The 14236-nt window shown below is 53.9% G+C and overlaps 4 protein-coding genes across 4 annotated transcripts; 2 read left to right on the top strand and 2 right to left on the bottom strand.

The window, feature by feature from the left end:
- Positions 1-555: 555 nt before the first annotated feature.
- On the top strand, positions 556-2486 carry BZA05DRAFT_441082 (Rho GTPase activation protein; the record flags this gene model as incomplete). The annotated part of the gene is made up of 5 exons (XM_051486642.1): positions 556-1436; positions 1526-1701; positions 1767-1888; positions 1946-2340; positions 2405-2486. The coding sequence occupies 5 exons, from the start codon at positions 556-558 to the stop codon at positions 2484-2486; spliced, it is 1656 nt and encodes a 551-aa protein (XP_051343521.1).
- Positions 2487-4230: 1744 nt separating this feature from the next.
- BZA05DRAFT_384764 (branched-chain amino acid aminotransferase) lies at positions 4231-6136 on the bottom strand. The gene is made up of 4 exons (XM_051482349.1): positions 5645-6136; positions 5122-5555; positions 4537-5051; positions 4231-4481 (listed from the first exon to the last, which is right to left on the bottom strand). Exons 1-4 carry the CDS (start codon positions 5676-5678, stop codon positions 4325-4327), a joined length of 1140 nt encoding a protein of 379 aa, XP_051343522.1. The 5' UTR covers positions 5679-6136; the 3' UTR covers positions 4231-4324.
- Positions 6137-6235: 99 nt separating this feature from the next.
- On the bottom strand, positions 6236-9598 carry BZA05DRAFT_384768 (uncharacterized protein). Its single transcript, XM_051482350.1, has 7 exons — positions 9303-9598; positions 9176-9238; positions 8460-9125; positions 8112-8411; positions 8019-8054; positions 7553-7966; positions 6236-7499 (listed from the first exon to the last, which is right to left on the bottom strand). Exons 1-7 carry the CDS (start codon positions 9354-9356, stop codon positions 6411-6413), a joined length of 2622 nt encoding a protein of 873 aa, XP_051343523.1. The 5' UTR covers positions 9357-9598; the 3' UTR covers positions 6236-6410.
- An 877-nt stretch (positions 9599-10475) lies between these two features.
- BZA05DRAFT_441085 (uncharacterized protein) lies at positions 10476-11777 on the top strand (the record flags this gene model as incomplete). Its single annotated transcript, XM_051486643.1, has 6 exons — positions 10476-10517; positions 10572-10741; positions 10809-10864; positions 10967-11170; positions 11238-11465; positions 11533-11777. 6 exons carry the CDS (start codon positions 10476-10478, stop codon positions 11775-11777), a joined length of 945 nt encoding a protein of 314 aa, XP_051343524.1.
- Between the last annotated feature and the right edge of the window lie 2459 nt (positions 11778-14236).

Genomic DNA, 14236 nt, shown 5'->3' on the forward strand with positions numbered 1-14236 from the left:
TCAGAGCTATATCCACACGCATGCCCACCGGCAGTGCTCCAGATCTGCCCGATAATCCTCATTCGTCCCACAATCCGACTGCAAAGCCAGAGCCGCCCAAACACAGATCACGGATCGCCCAGCCGTACTAGTCAGGTACCAAAGTAACTCTCTACCCGCCCACACCCAGACAACGCAACGCAACGCACGCTTCCTACCGGAGCAAGGGGGGGCGCGCGCCCGTACACGAAGAGGGGTCCATCTTTCTCGACAGAGTCCAATAGACCTTCACCTACCGAGATCTTCCAATCACTGACCGCAACGTCAGGGCTCAGGCCCCCCGCTCCCTACCTTCGTCCAGCTCTCCCGGATCTCGTTCTTGCGTCTTTCGTTCGCATACCCTCCCCCGCGATCGTCGCGAACGAAATCGGTGCCTCGACTTGAAACCGGAATATACACGTGCACCGCACCGCCCGCACTCCTTCCTGATCGTCCTTCCGCGGACTACGACTCCGCCGACGACGGGGAAAAAAACAAAACAAAACAAAAAAACAAACAAACACAAAGAAAGAAACAATGACTAAGAAGGACCAGCAAGCATCCTCTTTGAAGTCAAAGTCGAGCAGCAATAGCGCCGGTGGGCTGGGTGGTGGGATTAGCGCTGGTATCAGGGCTGTCAACGATTCGATAACTGCGCCTCTGTCCAAATCGGTGTCGCCCAAGAATAAGGCCAAGAAGAAGAAGCTGGTAGGCAGTCTCAAGGGTAACGATGATGACGACGACTTTCCGTTCTTTCTGCCTCCGAGCAGCTCCATGTTGCAGCAGAGAGCCAACCCGCCAAACCACTCGCACCCGCCAACATCCCCTAAAATGACTGATCCGGTCAAATTGATGGCACAGCGTTCGGTTGGGCCTTCACTCACGGTATCGGTATCGCCCAAAGAACCAGCCAGGTCCGCACCGTCTTCACGCACACCATCGGCGTCACCCCCTACGCTAAACCTACAAACTCCAGTCTCGGCGCAGCTTAGACGGCGAGAAATATCACCCTCGTCCCCCGCAACCGACGTGGCTTCTCACCATTCTCTACGGCCTGGTGGTCCTCGGCGCTCGTCTTCGCAGGACGGCAACTTCTTCAGCAAGGTCAAAAAGGGGAAAGAGCACGTTCAGGCGGGCGGACTTATGGCGGCGAGTTTCCTCGACAAGGTGTCGCATGTGGCGTGGGATAAGCTCAAGAGCCCTCGGTTGAACCACCCCAGGCACGGAGGCGGACGGTCTTCGTCCCCACAGCACGGCCGCGGAGACAGATACGATCAGTATCGGGACACCAGTCTCGACGTCGAGGTGTTTGGCATGGATCTCAGGGAGGCGGTGGTCAAGACGAGGATCGTTAGAGAGCGCAAGATGGAAGGCGATGCGACTTTCTGGATACCCGCAATCGCCTACCGGTGTCTGCAGTATGTTGGCCTCCCTGGGCATGGCGCTCGTTGTTTGAAGGTTGCGTTGCGTTTGTGAGGGCGGTGATCGCTGACCGGACGTTGCTCAGGTACCTTAATGTCTACGGCCCCCATGAAGTCGGCATATATCGGATACCGGGAAGCACCGCCGTTGTTGACGAGCTGAGGGCAGAATTCAAGATAAAGCACGATGTTGATCTGTTTGAGAACCCACCGGACGACCTTCATACCGTGTCGTCCCTGCTGAAGGGATGGTTCCGCTCCTGTAAGCTGACTAGCTCACCTCCCTCGTCCTACTCGCCAGTTTTACTGACAACGATTCCCATGCAGTGCCAGACGCAATTCTTCCAATAGACGTTCAGAAACGGATATATGAAAAGTGCAAGGACCAGACAGAGTCTCTAAAACCCCCGCAAGCCTTCGTCGACGAGCTGTCCAACTTGCCGCCCTATGTAAGGAGCCCTCATCCCACCTACTGGTCCCATCCACATCCGCTTACATTATGTCAGAACTATTACCTGCTCAATCACTTGTTCTCACACTTGAGCACGGTATGCATGGAGTCGGACGTCAACAAGATGAACCTGTCCAACCTGGGCATGGTGTTCTGCTCGACACTCCGGATCGATCGCTTCTGTTTCAATTGGTTGGTCAACAACTGGGCGGATTGCTGGGCCGGTTGCTTGACTGAAGAGACGGAGTATCAACGATCGATGCCACTACGGTTCCCCTCGAATTCATCGTCCTCGCATCAGCAGCACTCGGCACAAACACCATCTCATCAGCAGCACCCGTCACAAACATCATCTCATCAGCAGCAACCGCGGACACCACCCTATCAGCAGCCACAACAGATACCGGCCTACCAACAGCCACCACAAACGACGTCTCACGAACAGTCACCGTCAGCCATGCGTCAGCCGCCAGTACCGTCTTCGGATGCGAGAACCACGAATCGAACCGGACAGTATGCTGAAACTAGACGATCCGAGGATGCCAGAGGCTCTGCCGAAACGGATCGTTCGCAAGATGCCTGGCCCACAGTTCTAAATCGTGCGAAACTCACAATGCCTCCACTATCGGCGACTTTAGCAAGGAGGGAGGATAAAGACGGAAGACGTGTTCTGTCCATCATCGAAATGGACTCCGAACAAGCCGCGCATCGCGAGAGGATGGAACGGGAACGGGAACGTGAGTTGGAACGGGAACGGGAACGTGAGGAAGCGTTAGGAATACGACCACAATACAGCCATCGCGAAAAACCCCATAATCAGCATAACCACCATCCGCACCATAAGCTGGTGCCTTCTACGGATCGGACTATCTCGGTTTTCACGGACGGAGATCGGTACAGCACAATGGTCGAGCCTAACAAATCGCCCAGACAGAGCATTGGCGACTGCGGAAGGCTTGGACTGCCACAGTCACTACCGCCCATCCCCCCGCTCAGTCCGATGATCAAAGAGGGCCATAACATGGTTTGATGCTCGAAACGGAGTGGTTGGTTCTCTGGGGGGAGCTGAAAGTAGCTGCGAGTTGAGTTTTGTAAGGCTGCTGCTGCCGCTCGCCGGGCGGACGGACGCTATGCACGAGGCGATGATGATAGAGGCGTGGTGGTTGTTTTTTGCTTTTTCCCTTTATTCCCGGGGTGTTGATTTTCTTTCTCTTTTCTCTCCTTTTTTTCTGATGCGGATGATACCTTGAGTGTTTGTTTGTTTTTCCCCCGTTCTTTCAGTTCCGATTTCACGAACAGGGACAGCAACGACAGAAGAAACTGCTTTCTTTTCTGTCTTTCCCTCTATCTTTTTTTTCTTCTCTTCGCCTGTTTACCTTTCGATGTCGGTTGTTTGCAAAAGGTTTTTTTCTTTTTTCGGAGTTGAACTTTTTATTTTTTGTGTTGATTGTTGAATGAGCGAGAGCGAAGGCGAGCGTAGCATCATTCCAATGAATTCGATCTGTGTTGTGATTTGTTTGCTCTGTCTTGCTCTGGTCTGGTCTGGTTTGGTCTGGTTTGCTGCGGTTTACTCTGATTGACTCTGGTTTGCTGTGTTCTGCTCTGGTTTGCTGTGCTCTGGTTTGCTGTGCTCTGGTTTGCTGTGCTCTGGTTTGCTGTGCTCTGGTTTGCTGTGCTCTGGTTTGCTGTGCTCTGGTTTGCTGGGCTCTGGTTTGCTGGGCTCTGGTTTGCTGGGCTCTGGTTTGCTGTGCTCTGGTTTGCTGTGTTCTGCTGTGCTCTACTCTGCCCTGGTTTACTCTGGTTTGCTCTGGTTTACTCTGGTTTGCTCTGGTTTGCTCTGGTTTGCTTTGCTCCAACATGCCGGCGCTCAATAATGTGTAGTCTCGAAGTACGGGGACAGCAGGCGGATGAGATGGGGAGGCAGTATTTGTGGCGATGATTCTGTCTCTCTGCCTGGGTCTCCGTACCTTGTATGTGGGATAGGAAGTAGGAGGTAGGAGGTGGGGGGGGGGGGGGGGGGGGGGGGGGAGATAGAGATGCGCCGGATCATGATGGGGATATAATGATGATGGGGTTACTTTTATGTCGTCTGTCTCAGATGCGTTAGGTACTCAACATACCGAATTGATTTTTTTCCCCTGTGTTCTGTCTGGCTTTATTGATGGCTTTGCTTGCTGGCTCTGGCTCTGGCTGGTATCGTGCTCAATACTCGGTGGAACAAAGATGGGATTGAGTTGTTCACTGGCTGGCTGGCTGGCTGGTATCACCAGGGAAAGAACAAAGAGAGGAATTGACTTGTTCTTATTTCCTGGCTGAACGATCTGTATATCCCCCTTCCCCCTCCCCACCCCTCCCCCGCCAACCAACCGAACTTTTAGTTTACCAGATCCCCACCAAGTACGCATGTACGAACCCCTCCTCCCACGCAATCCTTCTATAGCGCATTGACAGCGGTAAGATTCGACGGCGTGTTCGCCTCCGTCTCTATCAGCGGCGCCGGCTCCTTTACCTCCTCGCGCCAGCTGTGCGTATCCTCGCACGTGCCCGCCTGGATACCCTTCAGTGCGGCCAGGAGCTTCATTACGCCCTCACTTTACAGTATCTTATTAGCCCTGTACTGCTCCAAGCACGGGTGGTGGGACGTACGGATTCTCGTCGCCGTACTTGTAGACGATCTTGGTATCGGTGCTCTTCTTGGTAATCGACTTGATCGGCACCAGCGCGGCCGCGGTGCCCGCAGCCATGACCTCATCGAAGCCCTCACACTCCTCGAACCTAATGGGGCGGACCTCGACCTCCCATCCCATATCCTTCGCAATCTGCTGCACCGACCTGCTAGTAATACTCTTGATGACACTATTCGAGTCCGCGACCAGCAGCTTCGTCTTCACCTCGGCCCCCGAGCCCGCAGGTGGGTACTGGATCGCGAGAAACCCGGACGTGCTGAACTCGTCGATGTGCGTCCGCGTCTTGCTGTCTAGGTGCAGCGTGATCCCGTATCCTGCCTGCCGTGCCGCTTCGCTGTGGATCAGCACCGGCGCGTAGTTGCCGCCGATCTTGGCGGACCCAGTGCCCGCGGGCGCCGCACGGTCGAAGTCTTCGAGTACGAGGCAGTCCACCGTATGGATCCCGTGGTACACACCGACCGGGAGGACGTAGACCTGTGCTGCTGTTAGCCTTCGGTGAGCGGGGGGCGGGGGGGGGGGGGGGGGGGGGCGGGGGCGGACGTACGACGAACGTGTACTCCTCGGGCGGGCTCAACCCCAGCTGCGCAGAGCTTCCGAAGAGGAGGGGACGGATGTACATACTGGCGCCTGAGGCACTGGGGGGAACAAACTCCGCATTCCTCGCGACAGCCATATGCACGCTCTCCAGAAACAGGGCCTCGGGCACTGGCGGCATCGCCACGAAGCTGGCGGAGTGCTGCATGCGGCGCGCGTTCTCCGACGGCCGGAATATGTGGATGCTCTTGTCGTCCGGGTTCCGTAAGGCTTTCAGACCCTCGTAGCATTGCTGCCCGTAGTTTAGTGCGGGAGACATCCCGTGCAGCCGCAGGTAGGGGTCCCGGATGAACACCGGAGCGCTCCATTGCCCAGTCGTCTTGTTGTACGTGGACGAGACGTGGCCGTTTACTTCCCGGACTTTGAAGCCGAGGTCGTTCCAGTCTGGGAGGGGGGGTCAGTATGCGGTGCTGCGGTTGGGGAAACGGCAGTAGCAGCAGCAGGAGCGGGACGGAGAGGAGTAGGAGAGGTACCAATGGCCGACGTGGGTGGAGGCGGGAAAACCATGATTGCAGCTGTTGCGGTTTCGTTTAGCGTGTGGAAGTGTGGAAGTTTGTTTGGTTGTATGTTTGTTTGCGGGCTTGGTTTCGTTCGTTCGTTCGGTCGTTTGGTGGATAGTGGGGTAGAGTACAGTAGTGGGCAGAGAGAAGGAAAGCTGGGGTAAATATATACTTTCACTAATTCTAACGCGGCTCCCCCCAGCTCCCGGAGGTCGGTGGTAAATTAATCGCGATGATTGACGGTCTCGCACGACAGCCGCGCCCGCCGGCCGGCGTCATGGTGCGGGGGAGGGGCAACTCCGATGACGTCCACAAGGAACCAATCACACGTACTTAGATCCGTATCCGTAGAACCAGTGGGCGTTCTATTTGTGTCAATGGCTCTCGTAAGCCCTCGTTACTGAGTGGCTCGGGCTAGAGAACAATTCTCATATAATGCCGAAGTGTTTCGGACCGGTGCTGAGGTTTCCTGGCTACAGAGCTGAATGACTTCTCGGGCGTCTGAAAGAGCGAACCCTAGCCCACGTAATCATTACTTCTCACCCGAGCCGGACAATGGAACATCGGCTTTCAATGCAATTATTTATTAAACCCCTATGGCGCCGTCAAACCCCGTGTGAAAATATGTAGGTACAGGGACAAATAAGCAGGCTCGCAAATATGAAAAGTAATTCGGTCAAAAGTACTTGTGTACCCCCCAACTAAAGTCCGGAACGCCTGCTCCAGCCATGTCATGCAATCACCACGCCTCCCTTACCTGTTGAAACCCACTCGTCGCTGCAACTCCACCCGAAAAATCACCGTATTCAATCTCATAGCCATAATCAGTTCTCGCCCGCTTCGCAACACCTCCCTGGCCTCTCATATCTACTCCCTCATACTCCATCTCCATCACGCTGGTTTGGGTACGGCTTCTTCCAGCCGTACTTCCACCATGAGAATACCTCGTAATCGTCATTCCCCGCTTCTTGGTCACTTGAGTGACGACCCTTTCCCCTCCCCCTCCTTGTGTCATGGCCCTCGTCGACGGGGGTCTAAACGGGGTATTCATCATCGTCGTCGAGCGTCTCGCACGGTACATTGACGGGGCTGTCGAGAAATCCAGCTTTGCCATTCCCATTGCGCCCGTAATGTCACGGTGTACGTTTGGCTGCGGGGAGCGGTATATGGCAGTCGCAGTGTACGCCCGACTCCGGGCTGCTCTGGTCGTAGTTGCAGGGCGATCGGGATCCCTTCTGAGTCTCGCTAACGCATTGATGAAGTAACTCCCACTGTCTGGGGAAGGCTGCACGGTGTACACGCGGGTATCTCCTCCTTCCTCTAGAAGCGCTGGCCCCGGCTCTGGTGAAGGAGTAGGGGGATGTGAAGGTGGAGGCAAAGGGCTTAAATGCTCCGATGAAAACTGTCGAAAGCCGCCTCCGCCCCGCTGACCTCGCCTAGAATTCGGGATAGGTGAGCGTTGAGTCAGTTGCCGGTAGGCAGTGATTTTGGTTTGTTGAGTGTTCCATCCGCGAGTGCTAGGCTCTCGATTGAGGGGTCTCCAGCTGTCCATTTCACAACTAGGGTAGTTTCGCGGGGAATATGGTGCTAATTCTGGCTGCCGACCTTGTGGAAGCCTCCGTTTGCGAGTGTTGCCGTCTTGATCTAGGTGCTCCCAGTCGGCCTTCTCAGGCACACGCTTTCCGCCACTGGCGAAGAACTCTGGAGCATGGGAGCTGAATTCAAGATGCCGGGCACTGATTGGTCTCTGGGGGAGTGCTTTCCAGCCATCCTGCGCCACAGGAAGGTTGGAGGGAGGCTGTGGCTCATCATATACCGACGGCTTTAGCTAACGAGGAAGAAGTCAGAAATGCAATGCAACAGTGATGTTGTTCCACATACTCTCGATTCTTTACCGTTCCGAACACTCCATTGATCTGGAAACTGTTCAATCTCCGTAATTCTTCTCTGTTGTTTAGAGGCCGATGTTGAAATCCTTGATTCTACTTGTGATTTGTTTCCAGGACGTCCTTCAACGGGAAAATTACTGTATATAGGGGAGCTATACGTGAGTGGTTCGTTGTCGTCCCAGAAAACTCCTCCGGCAGGTTTGGCAATCCCTTGGAAGTGGGAATCATCACGCGGTGATGTGGCGTGGCCGGCATGAGAGTCTGATGCAATGCGGTCACTAAACATCTTCAGAGGTGCATCCTGCAATGGCTTCCTGCGATATATTCCTTGAAGCTCAATCTCCCTCCGGTTGTCAGATGTGTCCGGTGGCTCGGCTTCATGTAACTCTTCGGCGCCGGATTGATCCTAAAACCCAATTAGCTTTATACAAGTTGAAGGTTGGAACAACTGTACATACGTCAAGGTTTGGAACCGATCCCGACGAACCTGGACCCTACATAACTCAGTTACAGCACTTGTCGGAGGTCAAAGCAACCCGAGATATATATACCAGTTGGAGCATCGTTGGGTCTGTAAGACAAGCCGACACCAGGTCAACATCTAGACCAGCAAACAAACTTCTAGCGCCTCTGCTGCTGTTGCTTTCGGGTGTCGGTAACGCCGGAATCTTCCTACTGGAGGTCTGTGGGGTCTTCTCTAACGCCGCAAAAAGCCTCTGACCGAGTTCACTGATAGGATAGAGCTTACGAGCTGGAGTCTCGGTGACACTCGACAATTCCGCCCTGGCGTCCGGCTGGCTCGCATCGATGGGATCGTATGGTAGATCAAGGGGTGGTGGGGTCCGATCCTCCTTTCCCCTGTAAGCAAGATTCACGGCCATATACAGCAGGGTGTGTACCTCGAAAGTGGGTTCCTTGCGAAAGATCGGGTTGTAAGATAGCGGCAGTGCACCCCAGACAGACAAGACTCCTTTCTTTCTCGGACGTCTCGCCTTTCGGGCTTCATCATCCGGGAGAGAACTAATGCTGACATTCCTCGCTGGCCTAATCGTCCTCTTCGACGTCTTATACTGTGCCGTCTTCTTCTTGCGAGAAGCCTTTCGAATTGCAGCGAGTTTCTTGAGGGCCTGATTTCGCCTCGTCGGCAAGTATTCTTCCAAGTCACTGTCGGAATCACTTCCAACTAAAGGGGTTTCTCCATCCTCATCCTCCTCTCCCTCCTCATTCTGGTTGTCTGGCGAAGCACACATATCCACTTCGCTCTCGTCCTCCGCCTCGTCCTCATGGTAGTCTTCGAAGAGCTCCCATGGAAGCCCCGTTTCTGCTTGCTCCTCGGGTTCCCTCTCACTCTCGCTGAAGAGTTCCTCATCATCTGAAAGCTGTATTTCTCCATCTTCCTTAGGCCCCTCACTCAATCCAGCTAACTCTAGCAGTTCATCTCCATACTGCGTCGTATTATGGATGAGGGTGGATTGCCGCTTCCCTGGTACGACCAACGACTCGTCCTTCTCCTTCTCCTTGCCCTTCTCCTTCTCCTTGCCCTTCTCCTTCTCCTCCCTCTCCTGCTACATTCCATCAGTTAACTCTGAGCACTGAATCTATAGGAGGCCCTCACAATGAAAGAATCCGAAGTCGGCAACCGGCGACGAGGTCTGAAGTTTCTTGGCGTGCAACTGATCTATTGTTTCACATCCGAGATATCAGCACGACCCCTAGCACCGGTATGTATGTGAGCGGCATACCGCTCTCTCGATCTCCTCAAGCGTCATCCCGTCGCCGTCGCCGTTGGTCTCCATTGTGCGGGGTTGGCTGGTGGGGTGTGTTGTAGAAGGCAAGGTTACGTTCGTATAGAGTTTGGTTTCGGTCGTTCAGTCGGAACGGCGAGTATCACACAATGATCATGGCGGATGCGGGCGTCCGCATTAGTATGTAAAGCCATCACGTGCGCCCAGAAAGCTTGCATCCCGCTTGGGTCGATCGGTATAGACAAGTTTAGGTGGAGGGATCCTGCACAGTGGGAGAACTACTCTAATCCGACCCATCGATGTGCGCCGAGCATGTATGCACAGCCGCCGGTGAGTCGGAGAGTTTATGGACAGCAGACTACGTAGCATCCACGTGAATCGATCTCAACAGGCTGATGCCTTGGGTCAGATTTCCTTGATTGGCGCATTCGGCGAGTCGGCGACTTTGCGGACCGAATATGTACTACGTGGAAATCGAAGCATCTCATAAGTAAATACTCTATTGCACTGCCATGTTCCTACGTAGTGATCACAAAATACCGTAGTCGGGCTATACAATGACTCAAGAGCCGTGAATCCTCCATGCGTTCGGCTATAACGGCACGCAGTACCGTATCGGCGTCAACCACGAATCGATGCACCACTCGCGTGCAGCACCGGTTCTCCCAAGATCAACTAGACGGTCGGGCGGTGGGTCTCTTTTTCGGACCGGCCGGAGTTTGGCGAAATCTATGAGCGGCTATATACTTTTGTTGCCGAAACGGGGTGTATCAAGTTCTCCGTTGCAGGGTCCGGAAGGAAGGTGGACTACTATCGTACCAGGCGAGCTTTCCCTCAACGAACTTAGGCTCGGAATTAACGGAATTGGCGGCGGAATGATAGACCGACTTCTAGAACTCCGTCTTATAAGCGAATCAAAAGGCTTGAAAAGATCCAGAGATTGTACGCCACTCTCGGAATTACTGGGAAGCGCCTACAGGAGAGTGACATGTCCCCTAAACATGAAGGAAGGAAGGGTGGGAGGGGGTAGTATTGAGGACTACATAAACCTGAGGAGCCCCGACACGACAGTCTCCACTTTCCGGAAGCCGAAATCCCCATTGTCCCAAAAACTCTGCCAATACCGTCCGCCGCCGCCGCCGCCGCCGCCGCCGCCGCCGAAACAACAAAATGTCGTCGAGTGCCGAGTCGTACGCGCTCTCCCAGATGCTTGTCAGTTGCACTCCCGTGTCGCTACCCGTGACTTAGGTATCTAACACTTCACAGGCGAATGGCCCTCCATATCCAGCTCGAAACGCCGCATTCGGCGGAAAACCAGATGATACGATTGACGTAGGTGTCTCGGCCATGTTCATAGTGATATTTGCGTGTCTCGCCGCCACACACATGTACCTCTTTAAGACCAACAAGGCGAAGGGTCATTTCTTCATATTCTCGTGGGTTCTCCCGAAGAAAGATACGGTCGAAAATGTGCGGTGGGAACTGACGTTTGGTTACGTATAGCGGCGTCACTTTTGGTTTCTGCATGGCTCGAATCACCACTTTCGCGATGCGAATAGGTTCGCCCCCCCTCTCCCTCCGCCCACTTCCCGACGTGGCGGACGTTGGGAACCCACCGCGATTTATATTCGTTAACCAATTTTTTTCTTTTTCTTTTACAGCCACTGCGAAAAACCCCGAGAACACGCAGGTGGCTATGGCGGCGGGCATCTTCGTCTCGGCGGGCGTGCTACTCCTCTATATCGTCAACCTGAACTTCACGCAACGGATAGTGCGTAGCTACCACCCGCGGTTCGGGCGCAGCAAGCCAGTGGTCATCGCCTTCGCCGTGTACTACGTTTCCGTTGTTTGCGTTTTGATAATGCGTGAGTCGAGTGATAACCGTCGTATATCCTATTGCAGGGGCTGGGACTGACCGAAGGCGAAATGTAGTCATCACGGCGACGGTCATAGGGTTCTACACCCTCGACACGGCCAGGCTGCTGAAGTGCCGGGATATCCAACGCTTCGGGATCATCTACTTCACGGTGTTTTCGTTCATGCCGATTCCGCTAGTGCTCGCCGCACGCTTCATCCGCACTCCCGCGAAGGCAAAGTTTGGAAAAATGGGGACGACTATGCACAAGGTGATCATCGTAATAATTGCCAGTCTGTTACTCAGTGAGTTTCCCCCCGGCACACACAGAGAGATCGATTGCTAGCCAGTTAACCAGACTGACCAACGCAGCCCTCGAAAACGCCTTCCGCGCAGCAATCGCGTTCCTCCCTCCCCGGCCCATCACGAACCCCGCGTGGTACCACAAGCGCGCGGCTTTCTATGTTTTCCTGCCCACGCTCGAGGTGATCGTCGTCATCCTGTACGCCGTGGCCCGCGTCGACCAGAGGATGTTTGAGCATGGAAAGGCTGAGCGCGAGGCTAATACCGCCAACACTTCTGACGAGGAGAAATCGAGATCGGGCACTGAGTTATGAGCAACGGCTACTCGTTCCGTATGGTGTAAATATATATATGGTGTAAATATATATATATGGCGTTGATTAATTGGTTAATAGTTAGAATACATTCCCCTCTTCGGTTTAGATAGATAGATAAATAGATGTATGGAGCGTCGGAACGATCGACTATCAGTAGTCGTTGCCGGAGCTGAGCTGAGCTGAGCCTAGCCACCGCCACCGATTCGCACCCAGAGCCCTTGATATGTATCACCATTCATAACCAGTGGCTAAAACACAGCCGGCCACCAGCCATCTTTCCCGCACGTTTTCGCTTGCAGGTTGACCACAGCCTTGTGGAGGAACGAGCGAGGCCCCGTCGGTATGCGGTTAGGTATCAAAAGGGCACACGGACACAGCGGCACAGTTGCACAGTTGCACAAGGGCGAATAATTTCGGATAATCAAGCTTATTTCATTGAAGCGAACGAAAAGAACGTTTGAAGCGACATTAACAGAATTTCAAAAAACGAAACCCCGCAGAGAACCATCTCCTCGATCTCATCCCACTCCTTCACTCTTCCGCAGTCCCCTCCTCACTCCCCCAATTGCCACCGCGATGTGTTGTTATCCCCCGTGAACGATAGGCAGGCGTGACGTGGTGGGTGGGTCGGTTTGCTCAGAGATTGTCGTTAAAGAGACATTTATTTATGCTGGAACGACGGACATATCAGTACAAGTCACGCGGGCAAGCTGGGAATGAGGAAACTGACAGGGCAGCCGTCGCAAGAGCAGCCCTCGCCGCATCCGCACGCTCCAGACGAGGCACATCCACAGCCAGACATGATGATAGTTGGTAGTTGGTGGGGGTGTTTGGTGGAAGGTTTTGGTTTTGTTGTGTGAGGTTCTGATTTATTCGAAGCGTGGTGAGGAAGGAAGGAAGGAAGGAAGGGAGATGAGGAGGGGGGAAAGAGGGGTCTATATCATGATTTTCGCCCACTGGGTAAGCTCATACTTGCGTAGGTGCTTATCTAGGGCGGCGGTGGTGGCGAGGCGATCCGGTACCACCGGACTGTGTCAGGTTGTCCATCTCCCCCACTACGTAACAAAACTGGGCGCCGCCAGCTACCGCTCTTTACTCCACCTACTACATCGTGTGTAGCGACGTTGGCCGGGAGCAGGGAGTAGATTCTCGCAGCTTGGCAGTGTCTACGAGTAGAGTAGTATCGCACTCCAACCGTCCAAGTCCCATCTAGGCACATTTGGCGAGAATCCGATGCGTGCTTTGTGCGGGGTAGGCATGTCTGATGGGTACATACCGGGTGGCCAACCAACCAACTACTACTGATCTTGGGCGGGCGGGGGTTGTGCGTACGCATAAACCGGTTGGTAATGAATAGAGAAGGGTGGTGCGGCACACCCCGCACGTTGCAACCAGCTGAATTCATGGAACCGGTGATGTTTGTCTTGTCTCACCAGCGATCGGTATCTTTTATAGACGTTTCCTACATGCCCATATCCTCCGTGACCTGGGGCTGGGGCCGCGATTCAATTCTTAGTGTTCTAGTACACTAAACATTGTAGCATGTAGCCACGATATCCGTGCCAAAATCCATATGAAGCATACATTCCTACGGTATCTACTCTAGACTACAGTACTCTACCTCATGCACGATTAACAAACGAATCGACAACCGCCTTGGCGATGGCTATGGCAGGGACAGGGCCAAGTAACCGAGTAAGTATGCATGCATTCCTTTTTATGTAAGAAGTTACATATGATACCTATCCGAGTTTGCGATGTGCATAGCCTTTCTTTACCCCTCGCGGCATACACACCCACGTGCAACTTACAGTGATGCAGCCGGATCTACTTTCGTCCTGTCGGAACGCTTGGGTTGGCGGCTTGGGAGTCGAGAAGATTTCTCTGCTTCATGCCACCGATAAGATCTTTGACTCCGCGGAGATGGAGACTTGTCGATGGCTATCCGGCTTCTCTGAAGGTGTCTTTGGAAATTCCCTCTTGTGGTTATGGCCTTGGAGCTGGTCGGCGGGTTGGCTCAGCGTTGCCCCGAGTTCGAGTTCAGACGGGTTGCATGCAGCAATCAAAACGTTGGATGCGGACTGCGATGGCGTGTAAGAAACGACCGGGGGTAACTATAGTCTACCTGATTTCAAGCGAGACTCTCCCCCACTACCCCCACAGAGCTTCACGGCAGGTATGTGTAGCCTCCTCGTTCCGTGAAGCCAGCCCCAAGTTAGTCGGCCAAAAAATATGATATACGTACGATTACAGTGGGGCTCGTGCCTGTTTTTCTACTACGGGGGCTGTCCGGACTCCGGCGCCGGATTCATCTTGCCTACCTGACAGCTTCGCGCGGTAAGCTACATATCTATCTATCTGGAGATGGATATGTACCAAGAGCGCCCCTCCCCGGGCTCCCCCTCATCTCATATCATAAGTGCTTTTTTCTCCTGTGGATCTGTATTCGCTCCTCC

Source organism: Tricharina praecox, assembly GCF_024521635.1.
Source record: "Tricharina praecox strain CBS 144465 chromosome Unknown BZA05scaffold_2, whole genome shotgun sequence".
Classification (NCBI taxonomy): Eukaryota; Fungi; Ascomycota; class Pezizomycetes; order Pezizales; family Pyronemataceae; genus Tricharina; species Tricharina praecox.

Bases quoted from the DNA above. Each gene is read 5' to 3' on its own strand.
- BZA05DRAFT_384764 (XM_051482349.1), bottom strand. From the start codon at position 5,678: ATGGTTTTCCCGCCTCCACCCACGTCGGCCATTG. The intron at 5,052-5,121 runs GTACGTCCGCCC...ACAGCAGCACAG, and splicing joins CCGAGGAGTACACGTTCGTC to GTCTACGTCCTCCCGGTCGG. The intron at 4,482-4,536 runs GTACGTCCCACC...GATACTGTAAAG, and splicing joins AAGTACGGCGACGAGAATCC to TGAGGGCGTAATGAAGCTCC.
- BZA05DRAFT_384768 (XM_051482350.1), bottom strand. From the start codon at position 9,356: ATGGAGACCAACGGCGACGGCGACGGGATGACGCTTGAGGAGATCGAG. The intron at 9,126-9,175 runs GTGAGGGCCTCC...GATGGAATGTAG, and splicing joins CGACTTCGGATTCTTTCATT to CAGGAGAGGGAGGAGAAGGA. The intron at 8,055-8,111 runs GTATATATATCT...TGAGTTATGTAG, and splicing joins ACCCAACGATGCTCCAACTG to GGTCCAGGTTCGTCGGGATC.